Consider the following 20673-nt stretch of genomic DNA (forward strand, 5'->3'; position numbering starts at 1 on the left):
ATTAGAATCACTTCCATTAGATATGCCTGAGGTCAAAAATGACTTATTTTTTTAAATAAAGTTATAATTTCTAACAAAAGCTGAATATAGAAATTTATTAGCTCTTAATTATATTCTTAGGAAGGGTTTAATCATAGCTTTATTTGACATAGAAGAACCTACTTCAAAACATCCCCTAATTTCTACATTTATTTACATAAAAAATAATGAAAACCAGAAAATTGGCCGATTTTGTAGATTAAAAGACAACGATCATTTGCCATTTAAAAAATTTAGAAGCAACAATATATTAAGGTGACTATAAATTACCAGGACAGATTTCTCTAAGACACACTTGAAAACTCCATTGCCTTATTTGATAAACCTGGAGTATCATCTAATGATGATATGTGTACATATTTGACAGACAGATGAGTGCTCTGTGTAGGAATAAGTATTCTTGTAAGCGTCACATGTCAAAAGAGACAAATGACACGCAAATTAAAAAAAAGATAAGCTAAAAAAGCCTGAACATGACATGCATTGCTACATTTTAGTGCTAAACAACACACTTGGAAAGCAATCCACTAACAGATGACAAACATTGTAACCCTCCAGGTCACTGTGAGAGTGGAGGAAATTTTCTCATTTTTTAAGATATTTCCTCAATAAAATTAAATTCTTTCTATAATGTCATTTCTCCTGTGCATGAAATAGACAGAGCAGCATTGGTAATTCTGCTGTGGATTTCAAATAACACGAGAGAAGACTTTCTGGGGCAAATACACACAAGTGTGCACATTTGGTAACACCGCCTGTATAAAACTCTGCCTCGCCACCCTGGATAATTATTGTAGTTCATTAACTTTTCATATTTTATAAATAAAATTCATAAATTATTTTATAAATATGATTCACTTGACCATGAGCTACTACTGGGAACTCTTAAGATGGAAACAGGTCTATTTGTTACCCACTTGAATTGACTATGTAGACTAAATAATAGCTGCTGTTAGCTAAGTGGTTAAAATTATTTAACTTGGAGCAAGATAGACCTTAAATATGATTTTCCCTAGGAAGTTAAAGCTGAATGTGGAATTGAAGATGCACATGTATTTTATCTTCCTCCAATTATTCACCTCCCTTCCTAAAGCTATATTGTCGCATAGATATATACAATAGCATGCTAGTTATTTTGGAGGGGCATGTGAGAACTGTTAAACGTGGAAACATCTCATTTTTAAAGTTGTGCATTGTCTAAAGTCTATGTGGTTCAACTCACTTTTAGAATTGAAAAATCCTACCTATCACTGAAAATGTGAGCATGTCATCTGTGTACAGCCAAACATCAATAAAATGTGTATTTATTAATGGGGAGGGGGTTTCTTTTTTTTTTCCCCCTTTGGTAATGAAGCCAAAGGTCTTCTTTGTTTTATAATGTGTATTGTAGGAACTATGAACCTGAACAATATTGTTTAAATTCTCCAAGACTTCGAGTGTAAACATAATTGGGATTAAAATACTGACATGCTCACATTTAGTAAAGAGATAAGAACAATTCATTGGAAGCTATTCGTCTCATTGGTAATCACATAATTGAACAGGGTTTTTAGAGGATATTTGAAGCTATTGTTGTCTGTTGTGCAATTACGTAATTAGCCAGGATCTCTGTAATAAAATCCTTTCTAAACACACGTGGGTTAGTACTAAGTAAATTTGGGGATGTTGTATTTTTACTTCTAATACTTTAAATTTCAAGGCAAAGTTACATAACGATCCTTAAGCATTATTTTACCAGGCAATTACAGATACTTAAAATGAAAATAATTAGATTACTTTAAAACGAGGCAACCCCCCCCCCCCAAAAAAAACCAAAAAACCTTTCCACTATATTCCGCTTTAACAAATGCTAATTAAAACTGCTTCATTTGAGACCCTTAACTCCAGACATATCAGAAGCCTAGGCCTACTACTTCTGGGGACCAGGCATGGATTCTAAGGTGCTGCCCTTTCCCACTGGCATACGCGGACTCCCACAAGGGGCGCGGGAGCACAAATCCGTGCTCCTCCCGCGACCTCCCTCCCCGCTGCCGACGTGGCTGGCGGAGCTGGGCGCGGCGTGGTGGGGAGCGGGGAAGCAGCCGGGCCAGGGCCGTGGTCGCCGCGTTCCCTAGGGTCCGCACGCAGCGCGAAGCACAAAGGCACGAGCCCCCGCCCGCGCGCCCCGCCTCCCGCGCGCCTTCCCGCCGCCAGGAGGAAGCGGAGAGCCGCGCTACCCGCTTGCGGCGGCCGGGTGGGGTGGGGCGGGGCGGGGTGGGGTGGGGCGGGGCGGGGCGAGGAAGCTGGGGCGGGGCGCGGCCAGGGGCGGCTCCCAGCGCCGGAGCAGGGCGCGACCTCGCTGTCTGGGCCGCTTCTGCGGCACAGCTCCGGTCCCGAGCAGCCTCGCTGAAACAACAACCCACCACATGCACGCACACTTGCACACGCGCACGCGCGCCGCATCTCTGGACGGCGTTCAAATCCACCAGGAGAAACAGGCGCCTGCAAGTGAGAGGAAGGAAAGCCAGATCTGCAGACCCAAGGCTGCCTGCGCCGGTCGGCTCTTAGACTTGACTTTGACCTCCTATCCTCCCCGGGCCAAGAATTGTGGCAGTGCAGAAATAATACTTTTAAACAATGTAGGACTTCTCTTGGATCGCTTTAAAAACACAAAAAGAGACACCAAAAAAGCCCTTGAGAAAAATCCACAAATCTGTGCCTGAGACACGCGAAGTCGGCGGCCCAGGGTTGTTAACAGACTCAAGACCTTTTATTTAGGGTCGTACAGTGCGATGGTATGTGGCTTTGAAATGATGGGTTTATTTGCTTGTCTGTCCGTCCTTTCACCCCTTTCCGCCCCGGGGATAGATTTTATTTCCTGTTTGTGAGTTGTAAAGTGATTGTTTCACCTCTTTCCAAAGGGTCATTTCTGCTTTACAGGTTGAGCCACGGTGCTGGATTTCCAGAACTAATGAAAACATGTATTTTTTAAGTGTTGGCAACTTTAGAACATGTGACACACTTTTATGGCGGGAAGCAGTGAATGATTTTGTGAATCCAAACACTGCAATCTAGCATTTTTCCTGCTTGACTCCTTACTTTTCCCCACCCCCTCAATGTTGGAAAAAAATTACAATACAAATAATTCTTTAGTTGCATCGTGTAGCTCATTCCCTTTCTGGAAGCATTCTTTTCTTCACTTTAAAGTTCAGCTTTGTTGCATATTCTCACTTTAAAAGTGAGAATTACTGACTGGTGTGTGGGCGTTTTTAAAATCGGTGTTCATTCTAAAGTTTAGTTCCCTCACCCACCCCTCCCCATTGCCTAGTGGCCCCCTCTTCTCAAAAAAAGATTATGATGGATTTCTTCCAGCTCCTGTTAATACTTTTTATTCCCACCCTGCTGTTTTGCTCTAGGATTTTACCCCCTCTGCATAAGTCTGTGTGTGTGGGTCTGTGTGTCTGCCTTTTCCCTTGTCCTCTCTTTGCCAGTGCGTCTGGGACACATTTTAATGCACAATATCCCATCCATTAAGTCCTGGTTGAATGCAGAGTGTGTGAGCACTTGGCAGCTTTCAGGTTGAAGGGGGCAGGGAAGCCAGTTTGGACTTTGACACAAGATGCCGAGGTGGCGTGATTGGAATTATTATCAGGGCTGTGAACATGGCCATCTTCTCCAGGTTGCAAGAACTGCTCCCGAACTTGAGACTGGACAGACAGGATCACCAAGTCCCCTCCCCCTCCCAAGTACAGTAGCTGGCAGGGAAAAGGCGCCAAAATACACAAGATTAACTCTGACTTTCTTTGAACAGATCCTATAGCACCATCCTTTGAAACTTTAACTTCCAACACGCAGGAAAAAGTTAACTTTTGAACTCATACTTGAGCAGACATTTAAATCAGCCCTAAAGTGGAATAAGTCCAGAAAACCATACATGCTTGCTTATGTGGTTACAAAAGAATGCACTTGTAAATAAGCAGGGTGCATGTATAGGTGATGGAGGAGCTCAAATTTTAATCAAGATCACAATTAGTGTGACTTCCAGAGCATTTACTGTAGGATGAAGAGCACTGGGAGGCCAAGAAGCTGACCTTTAGCGGCCTAAGTAAAAACTGCAAAGAGTTGTGAAACACAAAACGTTGTGGTTTCCAGTTTTACATTTGAGGTTTGATGTTTTCACTTAATGGTATGAGAGATAGAGAAAGCGCTAGCGCTGAAAGTCCCTATTAAATAACATGTGAGCAGAGACCGCGCACCCTAACTCACTGATACAATAGTCTGCAGATCCCCGTCTGGGGATGGGAGCACAGGAAAGAGTGCTTGGGCAATAAAAGTATTAGAACAGTAATTATCGCCCTGGTTGAGACTGCATTCTTGTGCACTGGGAAAAGGTTTTTACTGGCCTTGATGAATTTTAAAGCTGAGTATTGTTGAAAGCTATTTTAATAGGAAATTGATTAGCTGAGTGTTTCCTACAATAAATGGTGACAGATTCATTGTTTGATGTCCAAAATAAATTCCTTTTATTCTCTAACAGACATAGGCATCCATTTAATTTTAATATGGTCAGACATGGCAGCAGCATAATTTTGAGTGAATGTGATGTCACCAACATCTGTAACTTTGCTTTTGGAGTTCGTGGCATCACACAATTTGACGCTATTGTTTTGAAATTTATTAGCTTTTGTACTGTTAAAATGTCTTAGATACATTTAGAGATAAGTTTACTGAACGTGTATTTTGTAGAGGCCCAGTTGTGCTTTCTCTTTGTAACTGCAGTTTTCTTAAATTTTAATGAAAAGACACAATTCTGTTATAGATTGTTTTGATTTTGAGACAGAATAGCAATTTTCAAAGGAAGATTTAGAGAAAGGGATACAGAAAGTTTAAGCTGGTCTGCAGTATACTTTTTTTTTTACTAAGTCCAGAATATGAGGACCACTTGGCCATTTGGACAGAGCTTTCTAAATGTCTTTATAGCCGATCATTTTCACGTGTCACAAAGCACGTGTGGATGGGTAACAAAATCCAGTTCACATATAGAAATAAAATGGTGCATAGTTTTACTTTAAAGGTTAGCTATTTTGAAAAAGACAACACTGTAACTACAACTCTGTCAACAACAGCAGGGAACACAATGCAGAGAGTGCATGCAACCTTTGTAGCACTGTGAAGGAAGCCAGGCAACTGAGTACTGTGATTTGCAAAGTTTAAATCCTGTACAAGTTACAGGCCAACTGCTGACTTTGTAATTAGGGGAGCAAATGTTTTCCGAAGTCGGGCATCTCGCCATGAAACAGATTCATCTCTGAGGAGAAGTGAAAACTGATTAACCTGCACGGAGGACTCTGGCCCTGCTTGTAAATGGAGACATACACGCTTAGTGGGATTTAAAAAAAATACTCGGGTATAGGCATTTCTGCAGTGACATTATTAAGGGCGTCATTTCTCTCATTTGGTTTTGTCCTCAGGGGAGACCAAACAGCTCCCAGAGGAGGGAAAAAAGTCCAAGGTTATTTATTCATTTTGGTGAAAGGCAGAGGGCTGGCTGGGGGTGGGGTGGAGAAGGAATCTGCTGTGAATTCTCCAGGGGGGAAACACTGCTACCCTAATTTGACAGTAGTAGTTTTAAGGGCTGAGAGAGCTGGGTATGATTTTGCAATTCCCAGCAAGTTCAGGCAATTTCAGTAGTTGTTGGCTGTTTATGTATGTATTTTTGAGTGGATTTTGGTGTTGTTCTTTGTGGATATTAGTTTGTGTTTTCCAGGCTACAGATGTATGAGTTTTGTGTGTGTGGTTAATGCGAAGATAGTTCCCTAGGTAGCTGGCAGTGGATACTTGCAGTTTTGCAGGCCTGTTTTCTGGGGTCAGGAGGTCATCTGTCGCTTTTGTACTTAGTTTTTAAATATTGATTTTGGTGATGCAGTCAGGGTGTGTGCAATTAAGCCTCCCTGCAAATCACATGCAAGAGCTAAAAAATAAAAGGGGCATTGAATATATTGAAAACTACAGGGTTTTTTTTGTTTTTTTTTTTGCTCTAAGAAAACTTGTATGAAATTGGCCAGGCCTTGCAACCTGTCCCTGCAGTTTCTTTGAAAAGGTGAAAGAAAAGCAGTATTAGGAGATAGCTGAGATGTCACACTCCTCTCTGGAAGTCAGTGAAAGACTCAAACTGGGTAACAATGTTTATTCTTAAATACACAATTGGGTTTTGAAAAATTCAGTCACCTAAGGCGCTGCATTCTTTTTAGAAATTACAAAAAATCAAACTTTTCTGTCAGAAAGGAAACTTTCCCCCTTCTGAGGTGCCAGGGAATAGGTGATGGAGGGGAGCTCGTTAGGGGACTAGCAGATCAGATTTTGCAGTTGCTGCGGGAGCTATTCACTTCTTCCAGCTCCTCAGCCAGGTCTGGGGTGAACGTAAGTGGCCTGTCACACCACTGCTTTACCCCCTTCCATCTGATAGGAGGCAGAGAGAGTTTAGAAGAGCTAAGTACTGACACCTGAGTGCTTGGCCCATTTGGACAGTGTCAGAAACTTGTCAGATACTGGGAACCCACTTTTAGTACCATAGCACATGCATGCTAGGAGGAAGGGACGGTGAATAAAATGCAGGTTTGTTCCCAGTTCCTCTTCTCTACTTTTTGGAATTCAAAGGACTGTTATTTTCAAATCAAAGGTGGCTGACAAGAATTGAGAGAAAGAGTAGCCAGATGTTCCATGGATCCAAAGTCACCGATCCCTCAGTTACAGAAGATTAGAGTTCTTCCTGGAAGACCTACCCTGACCTTGGCTTTGGCTGGACAGGAAGCAGTGCTGGGGCGGGTTCAGCCTCATTGACTGGCTCAAAGGCCTAGCAGTCGCAGCCACACATCCTGAGCACCCTCAGCGCTCCCTTCCAGGGCGTCTCTGCTCACTCTTCACTCCTGTTTGCTTTTCCGTGTCTCACCACTACTCCTTCATTTTCCTCTTTCCTTGGAAACAAATGAAAACCCCAAGTCCACCAAGTATCCTCCATGGTACAGAGTGTACCCAGTCCTAAGCACTGTTCAGCCCGGGGCACCTCCCAGAGGGGTGCTCCGCGGGCGTGGGCCCGGGAGCCCCAGGGTCTTCCGTCTCTGGGGTCTTACCTGGATCTGGCGCTGCTTCTTGGCTCATGATGTTGCTTGCGGCTTTTGTGAATTCTTCTGTGTAATGGTTGTCAGTTTCTCTTTTTTTTCTCTTTTTTAAGCTTGTGAGAAACTTTTGGATGCAACCTAGTTTTGTTGGCAAAAGGAAATGGTTTCTGTAGGGAAGGGAAAGTGATGGGGAGGAGGGGAGCAACGCCTGGAGACACTTGCCCAGGGCTTCTCAGCGACGCGCACTGGGCCTCTTTTGCCTAGGGACGAGGCTGGTTCTGGGCTTGGCTGCAAGGAGCGCTTTCCGGGAGCCAGGATTTCACTGGGGGTGGTGTAATGAGGAGGGGAGGAGGGAGAGACAGGGGTTGGAGTTTTAAAGAGACCCCCGAGGGGTGGCTTCTCTGAGTCCAGGCGTTTAGAGGTGTGCTCAAGGACCGGGTGGCTTCTCTGAGTCCAGGCATTCAGAAGTGTGTTCAAGGACCGGGGTTCGTTCGGCTAAGGGGACCGTCTTTTATGGTGAATTAACTCCAGTTAAATTGAATATTTGTTCAGAGGGAAAGTTGGGTAGTTAGAGCAGTGTCGTCGTGCAGCGTCCCGCCCCTCCGGCAGACCCCGGGTGAGAGGGACTCGGCCTCTGGGTCCTCAGGGCGCTAATCTAAAACGAGGCTGCCCAGGTTTAGGAAAAGGAATGAGTATGCAGCGGACGAAGTCAAGTGTCGTTTCGCGTCTTTCACCTCTGAAGACTGCCAACTTGATGGGTGCCGGCACGGAGCCGGGCCGGCGAGGGTTAACTGGGGTCTGCGCCGACCCTACCTGTCCCGGCCCCGCCCCCGCCCGCGCGCCTCATTAGGGGCCTCCGGGGGAAGGCGGGCTGCGGCCGCGCGCCTAATGAGGACAGGACTGGTTTAAACAGTGACCATTTCACGGTTGACTTGAACCTGCCGCCCTTCCTGGGCGTCGCTGCGAATGCCCCACGTGGGCGGCTCCCACGCGGCAGGAGCCTCTGAGCCTCAGCGCGGCGCGGAGCGAGTGCTGGCCGGAGTGGGGGCCGCGCCCGGCCCGACGGCCGCCTCCGCGGGGCCCGGCGGGCGCTCGGCCTCACTTTCCCTTTCTCCATTGTCTGGCGGCCTGGATTCCGCCACTCCCACCCACCCGGCGGGGAGCCGGAGCCGGGGCCGGGGCGGCGGAGAGGGCGCGGGGCGCGCAGCCTCTCCCCCCGAGTCTGCGCTCTTTCGGGGCCGCCCGCGGGAGGGGCCGCGGCCCACTATTCGCGCCCAACCGGCCCGGCCCGCGCGGTCTCCCCGCTCCGCCTTCGCCCGCTCCCGGGCGGGTCGCTCCCAGCCGCGGCGGCGAGGGAATTTTCCACTCCTTCCCGCCGGCCCGGGCGCCGCTTTCCCACTGCGCGGAAAAGTCCGCAGCGGACTCGGAGACCCCGCTCTCCGGGGCGGGGGTGTGTGTGCGCGTGGTGCGAGAAGGGTGGGGGAGAGAAGAGCTATTTTGGAGGAGGAAAAAAAAAAGTCATGTTACTGTTGCACCGGCCAGATACCTTTAACAAACCAGGGGGGAGGAGAGAGGCCGGGGGAAGACGGAGGGGGAGGGGAGCGGGGGAGGAGGAGGGAGAGAGCAGAGAGGCAGAGAGGGAGAGAGGGAGGGTAGGGAGAGGGAGAGAGAGGGGGAGGGAGGAGGAAGAAGGCGGGGGCGGGGTGTGGAGAGGCTGGTGCAAAAGGAATGCGCGCTTGCAGGAGGAGGAGTAAAGCGGTGATTGTGTAATTAAATAATAAAACAATCCTTAAGTCTGATTTGGAGAGAGCTCGAGCGGGGTCCGGAGGGTGGAACCGGTGAATTTTTCAACTTCCAAGTTTTGCAACGAAAGAAAGCGAAGAAGGGAGGGAAAAAAAAGCGGCGAGCCGCGAGCGGAGCGGGCGCCGAGCGCAGCGCGGAATCCTCGGGGAGCCTCGCTCCGGGCGGGCGGCGGCGGCGCGAGGCCGGGCCGCACGGGGACGCCGGGCCATTGGGCCCTCCCGCCGGAGCCGCGCGCCCCCCGCCGCCGGCCGCCCCGCCTCGCCTCGCCGCGGCCCCGCGCCGCGCGCCCCCGCCCGCCCTGCGCGCACACATGGGCGGCTCGCCGCAAAGTTTGGCCCGTGGTTGGCGCGCCGGGCTCCCGCCGCAGCGCGCGGGGCTGTAACCTTGAACTTTCCCCGCCAGCGGCTCCGCCCGCGCCCCCTCCCCGCCTTTTACAAAAGCATTTCACCCCGCCACCGCCCTCTGCGCCCCGGCCCCGAGCCTCCGCACCCCAAGCCCACCAGACAACAACAACAACAACAACAACAACAACAACCACTGCAAAGAGAAACAACCCCGAGCCTGGGCAGAGCAGCCCGCGCGGCGGCGGCGGCGGCGGCGGCGGCGGCGGCGCGGCAGCGCGGCAGCAGGGCCCGCGCGGCAGTGGGGCTGAAGCGCAGATTGGATTTCAGCGGGAGCGGCGGGAGCTCCGGCTTGCGCTAGTTGAGGGGCCGGGCTGCGGGAGCGGATGACTGGGACGTGAATAGATGTGCCTCGCTGCTGGCCGGTCCTCGGGCATCTCCGGCGCGCGTCCGCAGGCGAAGTCATGATGTATTCGCCCATCTGTCTCACTCAGGTACGCTCCCGCCGCTCCCTGGTCCGCGCCTTTGTTGGCGCGTCTCGTGCCGCCGCTCCCTCCGTGCGCACGGGTAACGGCCCGCGCATCCCGTTCTCCGCGGAGCGGCCGGCCTGTCCGCGCCCGGGGCCCGCTGCCGCCCCTTGCCGGGAGCCGGGCGCCAGGAGCCGCGCACCGCCGTCGGTGGGCAGGCAGGGCCGCCTGGGCGCGATCCCTGTCGCTCCCCGGCCGCCCGCGCGGAGCGGATTCGGCTTCGGGGGCCCGGTGCGGACCCAGCCGGGACGTGGGCGCGCGGTGCGGGCGCCTGTAGGCGGCCCGCGAGCCCAGTTTGTGGTCCGGGCGGGCACGGACACCCGGCCCCCGGCGCCGCATTTGGGGTTCCCGGGACCGCACCTCGGCGGCCGCCTGGACGTCGGCACGAGGGTGGCCGGTCGCGCACATGGTGAGGAGCTCCAGGGTCCGGCGCTCCTGTGCCGTTCCCGCGACGAGGCTGGGGCGCAGTGCCTGAGACAGAAAGTCATGCTCAAAAGTGAGGGGTTTTTTGTTTTTGTTTTTGTTTTTTTCATTTTGCACCTTGTCCTGAGACATAACACATTGGCTCTCTAACTTTAAGAAACACGACTTATGTCACTTTAAACCAGGCGGTCAAAGGGAAAAGTGGCGTTACCGAACAGACTTACCTGGGCACAGTTTTTACCGCTGCTCAGCGAGCTAACTCATGAACTAACTAAACAGCTTAGCCTAGAATTGTTATTTGAAATAATATTTAAACCTCTAATGGTCTAGGACGATTTACCTCAAAGTAATCGCCACGATTGGTAATCGATAACCATTTTCTCTGACACTGGCAGAAAACGAAACAGTTAAAGACGTATTGGCTAGTTTTGGGTGTGTTCCCTTAAAAAAATCTAATATCACAATGATGATGCTTTTTTATAATGGACAAATAATTAAGATTTCAATTGTATGACAATTAGAAGCCATTGTGATTCAAAAGGACTGAGGCATTCATAAATTGTGAATGAAGATGAAAACAATGATAAGGCTTATTCAGTGATTGGATACAGTCCTGTAGCTTTTTGGCTGACACATTTTTTTATTGTTTATATTTTGTTTGGCATCTGAGAATGATTAAGTTAGATATGGCTATTTTAAGCAAGTAAACGTGCACTTTAACAAAACTGGAAAAATGAGTTGCTGACTTATTTGTATTTTAAAAGCTATGGATGATAATAGTCAATGAATATGATGAAACTTTCAGGTCTAATGTACTGCCTTTAATTGTAAAAGTTACCTTTACTGTTGCCCATCAGCAGGATTTTCTTTTTCTCTCTGGTAATCTACATCCATTTACATTGTTCTTACATTGGGATCAAATACAACAAATCGAAGTAAGCTTTTCATTTACCAAGCACTGCTTCACTGATTCTCACCTGTAAGGTACTGAATAATTGTTTTTTCTGAATTTATATTTCCAGGATTGGCTTTTTGAAAACACTGATAGTGATTCCATTGCATTTTTAGTCTCTTAAATATGTATTCAAAAGTCACTAGTTTTATCTTAATTTGTGTAAGTTAAAAATAATATCGCAGCATCCTAACATATAGAGTGTCCAGGACATGTATAATATAATCATTCAATTATCACATTAATATTCAAGGGTGCACACTTACTCTAATTCACGATGACTCATATTCTCTACTATTTTAATAATATAAATCTCGGTTACTATATTAAAACTGTTTTGGGGAATTAAGGCCTATACCAAGAAGGAATTTTACCTTTAGAATTCTCACCTAACCACCCTCTGACTTTATAGATAATGTAAGGTATTGCAAAAGTGAAGAGCGGTACTTTTGTATTGGATCAGTAGTTTAGTTTTGTATCGTAAGTGTCTGATAACTGTAACATAACATGTTTTAAGACAGTAAATACAGAATAAAGTAACATTCTTAATTTGTTGAAAACTTTAAATAGTATCTCAGTTATTGCAATAAAATACCTAGGTTTTATAAAGAACCTTAATTTAAAAGAAGCTACCGATAAAGTTGATTTTCAGCAAAATAGTGTGCTGTAGTATCAGTACATCAATATAAATCAGCACTTTTACGTGAGTATAAATCAGATGGAAAAGGAAAATTAAGAACTGTCAGGCATGATTTAATGTTTGCTTTTTTGGTAATATAACGTAAGCCCTTAATAGTATAACTTTCAATTGGTATAATGACATTGAATTATTTTGTTGTTGTTGTCATTCAGGTTTTTCAGGAACATTTTTTTTCATGGTTTATTGTTGTATAGTGATGATACTCTAAGAACACCTAGTATTATTTACTCTTCCACCCCATATTGGTCTAATTTTTCCATCCCTTGCAAGGAAACCATTGTTTCATGAATAGGAATTAATTTTTCTAGTCAAATTAAGCTGCTTACGTTTATATTTGAAATTTGTAATTTGGTTATTTTATCAATTGAGTTCAACTAAAAGAAGTTTTATAAGACAAAGGATTACTAAATGTTAGTGTATTTTAATAAAAATTTTGAAAGAGCAAACTTGTATATTACCTTAGTGTAGAGCTTTTAGATCTTAAATAATTTTTGAAAATAATTTGTATAATTGTTTAGTGCTACTCTGTTGGAACATTTGAATATGTGAATACTTTTTCTTTCCGTTTTTTGGTTTGGCTGAGGACAGTTACTGAGCTCCATGGTCCTGTCACTAACAATCATTTGGAATATATGGCTTCTCAGCATTAGAAAACAGTCATAGTTGGGAGATGGCAATTGGCCATGTTAATGCAAAAATGTCTCTGACATATAGAAAATCTCCACTTACAATCATGGAGGGGGGTTACTAACAAGGCAAATTGGCGGCCTGAAAAAGTTTGCTACTTCAACTTATCTATAAAGAAGGCTGTATATTTAAAAAGAATGTCTGGCCTCTTTGAGCAAATTCGAGTGAGCCTTAAGCAACAATATTTCGTGGGCATTGGCTAACAGTTTCCAGATTTAACCTTCAAATTTTCCTTCTGGGTGCTTAAAATGGTTTGTTAAAATTTTGAGATTTGTTACGTAGTAGATGATGTTTTGGTCCAATATTGAAACTAGAGCATATTTTATCAAAACTATGTTTAACTTTTTAATAAGAATGAAATGTCACTGAACATAGTACTTAAAGGTGAAAGTACTCAAGTATTTTCGAATTGCTTAATATTTTTTGAAATAATATTGAATTAAAAAAATGTGGCAAGGGTAATATGAGTGAAACAAAGTACCTACTCCCATAGACTCTTTACATTCTGAAGGTTTTAGTTTATGAGTGCATATATGCATATTTTTTAGTCATATCAATAAATCATAGTAAAAGTCATATCATAGGAAGCAAGTTTCCATAGCACATTTTAAGTCCTCATTTCCTTGAACAGGCTTTCCTTTTGCATATATTTTGAGGGAGAATAAACAAAGTTTTTGTAGTTGCAGTGAATGCTAAAAGCATGGCATCAGAAACTGTATGTAGATAGGGAGGTCTTATCGTGGGCTATGGTTGCTGTGAGCAGGGCTGGCTTCCCACACAAAGAACAGATTGTGGTTTAACTCTTTCCATGGCCTAGTTTAATGTGCTCACATAGTAACTGAATTGTTCAAATCTCTGCTGGAAACTACTGATCGGTTTAATGATTTCCTCTACGGCATTTGGTTATGCCTCGTGCTGTGATGTAATCATCTGCATTCTGTATTGTTATGAAATTTTGATTCATACTTATTCTGGTATAGGAGCATTTTAGGACAATATGTTAGAACATTTGATAACTACATTATTGATTGGGTGGGCTGTACACCTCTTCTGTGTCAAAACTACAAACTGCTGACGTGCTGCAGTCTTTAGTGCTAAAACTTTTGAGTTTCCTCTTTAAAATACAGTCATTGTTATATGGAATTTTTTTGACACCTTCTTTGTTGGAGTGTCATTACTTTACTTTCATCATCTTTACCTAATGGAATTATTCAATCTGCTGGTTAAATAGAATTTATTCCACGGAGTTCAGGCTGACTATTATGAGTATGTAAATTCTAACTTCGGATAAAATCAGGTAGAGAAAGTTACTTTGTTGTTGGGATGACACTGTAGTCAGTGTGATCCGAAAAATGGTTGCAGTGGAACTTCTCCTGTGCTTCAGTCCTTGGCTCATCACATGCATATAGTGCATGTACGTGGGACCTTGTGTTCTTTTTCAGATCAGCCTGGGCCTAAGCTTTGAAGATAAGTTTACCTAAGACAGGAAGTACTGAAGCACTGACTACATTTGGAAGTGACTGTAAATATCTGTGGGTAGAATGATATTCCATTCCTCACTGCCTTCTCCCTTAAAAAAGTCTTTGATGAAAGGCAGGAAACATGCAGGACCTTAAAGGTAAACCACTTAATTCAGAAGATGGGCTCTCTAGAGATGTGCACTTGCAGATTCACAGCAGAAAAATATGTCCTCCCAAAGTCCTGTCAGATAATCCATCTATGTGGCAAAAGAATCGTATGGATTCCACAAAAGCAGTAACTGACTGGCCAGGCCCCCGCTGTAGCATGCAGAGACACAAAGAATGTGACGTTGGTGCCAAGTTGCCATTTTTCATTGTTCACCTCAGATTGATTTTTAAGCGATTTAGAATAATTGTCATACTCATGTGATCCATTAACAAATTGAGTAACTGTTGGGCTGCATATTCGATAGGAAAGCTATGGGAAGAACATTTGTGTAAATTTTGTTTTCAACTTTAAAACTTCTATTTAAAAACTCGAGTGTGTGTCTGTGAGAGAGCACAAGAGTGCTGGGGTGTGTGTGTGTGTGTGTGTGTGTGTGTGTGTGTGTGTGTGTGTGTGTGTGTGTGTGTGTGTGTGTGTGTGTGCTGGTGGTGGTGGTGCCGGGAGAAAATGCACTGCTCAAAGTATGGAAAGTGACTGTTCAGGACACTGTTATGCCGAGCTGTGTCCTTTGCCCACTTTCCTCACTGTATACCGGTTTCTCTAGTTACCACTTTTGGAATGGTGCTGTTTCAGTGTTGGAATGTTGGACGTTTGATAAGAAAATGGATCAAGTTTAATGGCGCATGCTCTTTGTGCCACCAGCAGCCTCTTGCTGAGAGCATGCTCCAAAAGCGGGAACTGTGTGGCATTACACTGAGCATCTATATGCTTTGTGTTTCTGTGCCACAGAGAAGAGAAATGAACTGTGGCATTGCTCCTGCCTTCTGAACAGCTCTGCTCTGATTTCAAAACAAAACAAAACAAAAAAACCCCTTATTCTGTTCTGTGTAAAATGGTACTGCTTAGTGTTAGTCAATCAAATATTTAAATATAAATTAGGTGCCAAGCACCTTGGTTGCATATATTTTAAAGAGTGCAGAATGCATGGTATTGGGGGCGGGGTGGGGGCAGAGTGGAAATACAAAATAAAACCTTATTTCCTTTGTAGGAGGGAGAATTAACTTGTGAATTTTATTGGAGAGGGGGCAGCATGGCATACTTTATTTTCTTCTTGTCCTGCTATTTTGAGCATTTTAAATAAGAAAACAGTGCTGTTTTCATGCATAAGTTTTTATGCCAAATTGGGAATGGATTGTGGTCTGATTTTTGAGCATTTAAAATTAAACTGTGCACCTCTTCTTCTCCCACCCTACCTTCCACAGGATGAATTTCACCCATTCATTGAGGCACTTCTTCCACATGTCCGTGCAATCGCCTATACTTGGTTTAACCTGCAGGCTCGAAAACGCAAGTACTTTAAAAAGCACGAGAAGCGAATGTCAAAGGATGAAGAAAGAGCAGTCAAAGATGAGCTTCTTAGCGAGAAGCCTGAAATCAAACAGAAGTGGGCATCCAGGCTCCTGGCCAAACTGCGCAAGGATATCCGCCAGGAGTACCGGGAGGACTTTGTGCTCACCGTGACTGGCAAGAAGCACCCGTGCTGTGTCTTGTCCAACCCTGACCAGAAGGGTAAGATCAGGAGAATCGACTGCCTGCGACAGGCAGACAAAGTCTGGCGTCTGGATCTGGTCATGGTGATCCTGTTCAAAGGCATCCCTTTGGAAAGTACCGATGGAGAGCGGCTCATGAAATCCCCACATTGCACAAACCCAGCACTTTGTGTCCAGCCACACCACATCACAGTATCAGTTAAGGAGCTTGATTTGTTTTTGGCATACTACGTGCAGGAGCAAGGTAGGAGCACATTGTTCTTTCTTCTACCCAAAAACAATGTCTACAACCTCCGCATATGGAATCTCTGGCTCGGTTAGGTGGTCTCCGGGGCCTAGAGCTCTTCTGCCCTCTGTGGGTGCAGATGGTGTGCCCACTCCCACTCATGTGTCCACTGCCGTGTGTGAGCCCCGGGGTAGACACGGGGGTTTTGTACCCGGAAAGGCTGCCATACTTCAGGAAAGGTTACAAAGACACACGTTTTTACACGCGAGCAGAAAGAGTAGTCTAAAAATACAGTTTATTACACTTCACTTTTTGTGCTAGGCTACATTTCTTATATTATCTAGTCATCTTTTCCTGATTTGAAAATACAACCTTATGCAGAGTCAAACCACTCTTTAATAATCTTTGTATAAGCCTCTTAACTAATGAGGTAGATGAAGTTTGTTTAGGAAGATAGTGCTGTTGGACTGAAAATAGAATTAATGTTTACTATTACAAAATGCATAAGATAGCCACTATGTGTCTCTTACGTAGACCTGAATTTATTTAATTTTAATACCTTAATCAGCACCTACTTTTGATTGTGGAATATTCATTGTAGATATATTGGAAGATAGTCCTTGGTTAAATAATTTATAATACTTTCCCAGAATGACTTGGGAACACTTTATATTGTTAGTTTACTTGAATGTAAATTCGTGAAACTTCCAAGGAGGAAAGTCACAACTTTCCTTACAAAACATTACAGAGCAAAAACAGAAAGTAGACTGGTTACACTGGTTTAAAATAAATCTCAAAAAGAATGCAGAAACCACGTACCATACCTGTGTTTTAAAATGCTCCATACAGAGAGTGGTATAAATGTTGCCTGAACAATTCAAAAAAGGTGATGTTGTTGCTGAGTGTTTTTTGAGCTAATGAAATGTTTCTTTATTATTTTTAATATATTTTCCTTAAGTAGGTGAGAATTTCTTTTCTTCAAATCAATGTATCAAGAAATAGATGACTTTACATTAGTAACAGTCCATGGTAAAACATTACTTTAAAAAACAGCATACCAAAAGTGTCCTGAAGTTTGAAGTCACAGATGGTGGAGATGGGGGATCATTTCTGAGCATGGTCTGGCGGGAGGGAAGAATGGCCTGCAGATAGCCAGGTGGCAGACAGTGAGTTGATGTCCGTTATATAAGTATGGGATTAATGAATTGCTATGCACTTTATTGTTACCCAAAAGAGTAAAATATACAACTTACTCTTTTGACTTTGAAATCTAGGTACTTACTATGTGCTTTTTGTATTGATATTTCCATGATACAGTGTTAGAGATATGCTTATGAGTCATTTGAAAATTTGTATTCTGATTGGAAATAATGGTTTTGGACGTCACTCATTTGGAAATATTATATTTCTTTTAAAAATGAAACAGTGCACATACTGTTTCTGTGTATTTAAGAACTAAAGTCCAGATAATGATAGAGAAAATGTATTTTTATCCTGTGTGTCCTGAAATAAAAAGCTCATTAACACATGACAATTAATTTGATTGACAGCTGTCTAGGAGGTGACAGTTTTAAGGTGGGATGTATATATGTGTTAGATTGACTATAAATGTGTTGTAACTATGTCGAGAAAGTCAAGGCTGGAAGGAAAGTTTTAAGAAGTGGGTCATGTAACTTTTCATTGTGGAGAAGGAAGATTGGGGCTCTCACTGCTGCTCTCATTTCACCTTGCTGGAAGGATGGTCCTTGAGGTGTGCATGCACACGTGTTTACTTCCAAGGCAGGCAGCCAACTCTTAGTTGTGATGAACTGACAATAAAGAACGTTTCCTTTGGATTTGTGAAGATAGAGTTTTAAAAATGCATAAACTCCTCCTGCATTGCACTATGGGTCATGATAATCATAAAGTTTTAAGCAACTCTTTGAGGCCATATTTTAAGATAAAACACTGATTTTGTTGTTCTCTCAGCAGCCTCTGTTGAACCTTTCATCATTTTAATCTGTGCATCTAATAATTGTATCTTTAGCTACCTTACTATGCAGCATCTGAGTGAGATTTAACCAGATGTGAAATCTAGGAGCTCTTTCTTCAAAAAATTCACATCAGGGTGCTTTTGTGCTTTCAAAACTTACATCTTTTTCTTTGTCACTTGTAGTTTAATTACATCATTTTGCAGTGCAATTGATTAAAGAAGGAAGGCTTTTAAAAGATAAGTTAGTAGTTAATCAGAGAATTGCATGTCTTACATCGTGACTTTTTATCTATCCTTCTAAGTACATGAAAACCTACGTAAGTCTGCTTTATACATTAGGCAAAAAAAGTATAAGGAAAAACATGAAAGAAAAATTAGAAAGGAAAAATGTAATGGTTGCAACAGAATGAGCAGCAGAATTACTTTCCCCCTTTTTACTTTCTCTCTCTCCACTTCTAAATGATTAGGAGAAAAACATGAGAACAGAGAGAATGCCAAAGATGGTTGCCACTGGCACCAGGATTGGCATCAGACCCTCTTTGTTTAGCTCAGGATGCCTGTGATTTGTTAGTTGGCATCCGCATTGCAGTGTGGAGTGATGTTACAATATATTGACAATTTCCAGATCTAAAAATGTCAATAGTCCTCTTGCTTATTTATACAAGATCACATACTGCATCTCTTCTGGAGGATGAAATAAAGACCAACATATAATAAAGTTCCATTGTTGACCAACTTCACATGCTTTTCTTTCCCCTTCTGTCTCTTTTGGTTCAATTTTCCTTCTTCATGTCCAGCAGTCTCATCTTTTCTGAAATGTGGAAAGAGTTACTACGGCTTTGACATAAGATATAGTGTTATATCTGCATCTAATATGGTTTTGAGAAAAATTTATACATTTTAAAATCATTTTTGATATAGCGTTTATTAGACTTTTGCATCACTGGGCAGTATTTTCTTAAAGCTCAATGTCTTTGTTATCCAGCTTCTTCTATGCATACAGTCTGGTTGACCGCAATTCAGTCCATTTTACTATTTCTTTACATTAGTGAAAGGTCATGTTCAATATAATTGTTTATAAAATTATATGCCCTTCACTTTATCTAAAATGCACACATCATTTGGGAGTAACTGTGTTTAAATCCATAAAATCATTTGACGTTATTGATTCAGAGGGCTGCGCTTCGGCTGTTTCGTTGCTACAAGAACCGCCATTTTGTTTGTGAAGTGCCAGGCGAAGGGGAAAAAAAAAGGCAGACACTGTGTTTGATGCCAATAATGGTTGCCAGTGGCACCGAGGTTGGCATCAGACCCTCTTTGTCTAGTTGCTGAATGCCTTTGATTCGTTGGTTGGCATCCGCATTGCAGTGGGCACACTGGAAAGTTTTTGACAATCCCTGAATGAAAGCTGCTTGCTTGTTTGCTGCAGCAAACCTTAGGTAATATAAAACCCTTCCCCCTCTTTTTCTTTAGTTTTTTAAAAAAGATTGTGACAGATTCAGGAAAAATAGCTCTAAGGTGGTCTCCATTTTCCCAAAGATAGTAAAGATGTCCAATGATTCTTGGGCAGGTGGTACCTATTCCCCATATTGTCTTTGTTATTGCATTCATGAAAGCAAAGCAAAACAAAACAAAACAAAAACCAGGCAAGCCTTGCACAACACACCTTCCTGGGACACACGTGTTCTGTGGGATGCAGTGTGTACTGTGACGAGTGTGTGAAGGACATGCTGAATGTAGTGATGTATTGTGTGATGCATCCATTATGACTGACTTGCTTTCAGTTACATCACTGCTTATTTCTTATGCAATTTTTAGTTCCCTCAGTTTCCACACTTCCAAATTCTGTAGTAACAGTTAGAGGACCTTACTCTCCTCTCTAGTTAGTAATGTGTCAAAGTGTAAATGTGAAAAAAAAAACATTAATGAGGAAACTTACATGTTAAGGTCTGATATAAATCATTCATTCTTAGATTTCTCAATTCTGCATGAAAATGTTGCCAAATTCCCAGTGCCCGATTCTCCATACTAGGCAAAACAACGAAAAGCCTGAAATAATTTTGCTTAAAGTTTCCTGGATAGTTAGCATTAATATTGCTTTCTGGTTAACCACCATTATCTCGTTAATTAATAAGGAGGATTAGCAGCTCTACCCAGAGGGCTGCACAGGAGGAAATCTGGCCTATGGGAGGCCTGGAGTTGCCAGACTGTGTCCTGTCTGAAGAGAAGGGGTGGGGTGGGGTGGGGGCGGGGGTGGTGGGCATCCCAGAGGCAAGGGGAGTTTTGAAGAAACAGAGAGGTAACAACACACCAAAAAAATTTTAAAGATTTCAAGAGATAGTGACCCTTGTCATGAAATTAACAGATTGGAGTTTAAACCAAGTCAGGCTACCTGAGTTTTGGACTGTACTTTGCACTCTTATTAAACATGTTTTGGAGTGCTACACAGAGTTCAGTAACCTCATAGCTATCATAAACAACCAGTTTCCTTCAGCCTTGAGCTCTTAAAATTGTGATCTCTTGTTGGGTGGAAAATTTGGTTGTTTTATTGTTAAATGTTACAATAACTGAAGTATATTTTGAAGTTGTGAAAAATGTGACTTGTTTACAGGGGAAGTTGTAATCATTATTATGATTTTTGAAATAGAACCCTTCCTGGTTGTCGCATGTCATTAGTGAGGAAGCAAATGCTAAGAACTATTTTCCTCCTTCATTTACTGGGTTTCAGAA

General features: G+C 43.5%; 1 protein-coding gene across 12 annotated transcripts in view; it reads left to right on the plus strand.

Moving 5' to 3' along the window:
- The first annotated feature begins 2401 nt into the window (after positions 1–2401).
- Nfib (nuclear factor I B) overlaps positions 2402–20673 on the plus strand; it is a 221236-nt gene continuing 202964 nt past the window's right edge. For 9 of the 12 annotated variants that reach the window (XM_021252857.2, XM_021252860.2, XM_021252859.2 and 6 more), the window contains exons 1-2: positions 9535–9774; positions 15458–15989. In XM_021252857.2, the coding sequence (XP_021108516.1) occupies positions 9745–9774; positions 15458–15989 (562 nt within the window). In that variant the 5' untranslated portion in view covers positions 9535–9744. Of the gene's footprint in view, positions 2814–9506; positions 9775–15457; positions 15990–20673 lie in introns of those variants that run through there. The other 3 variants (XM_087183933.1, XM_087183936.1, XM_087183935.1) reach the window with 3 other exon arrangements.

Source organism: Heterocephalus glaber, unplaced genomic scaffold, assembly GCF_053883595.1.
Source record: "Heterocephalus glaber isolate CG9 unplaced genomic scaffold, H.glaber_assembly_v1.0 deba00001481, whole genome shotgun sequence".
In the NCBI taxonomy this organism is placed as follows: Eukaryota; Metazoa; Chordata; class Mammalia; order Rodentia; family Bathyergidae; genus Heterocephalus; species Heterocephalus glaber.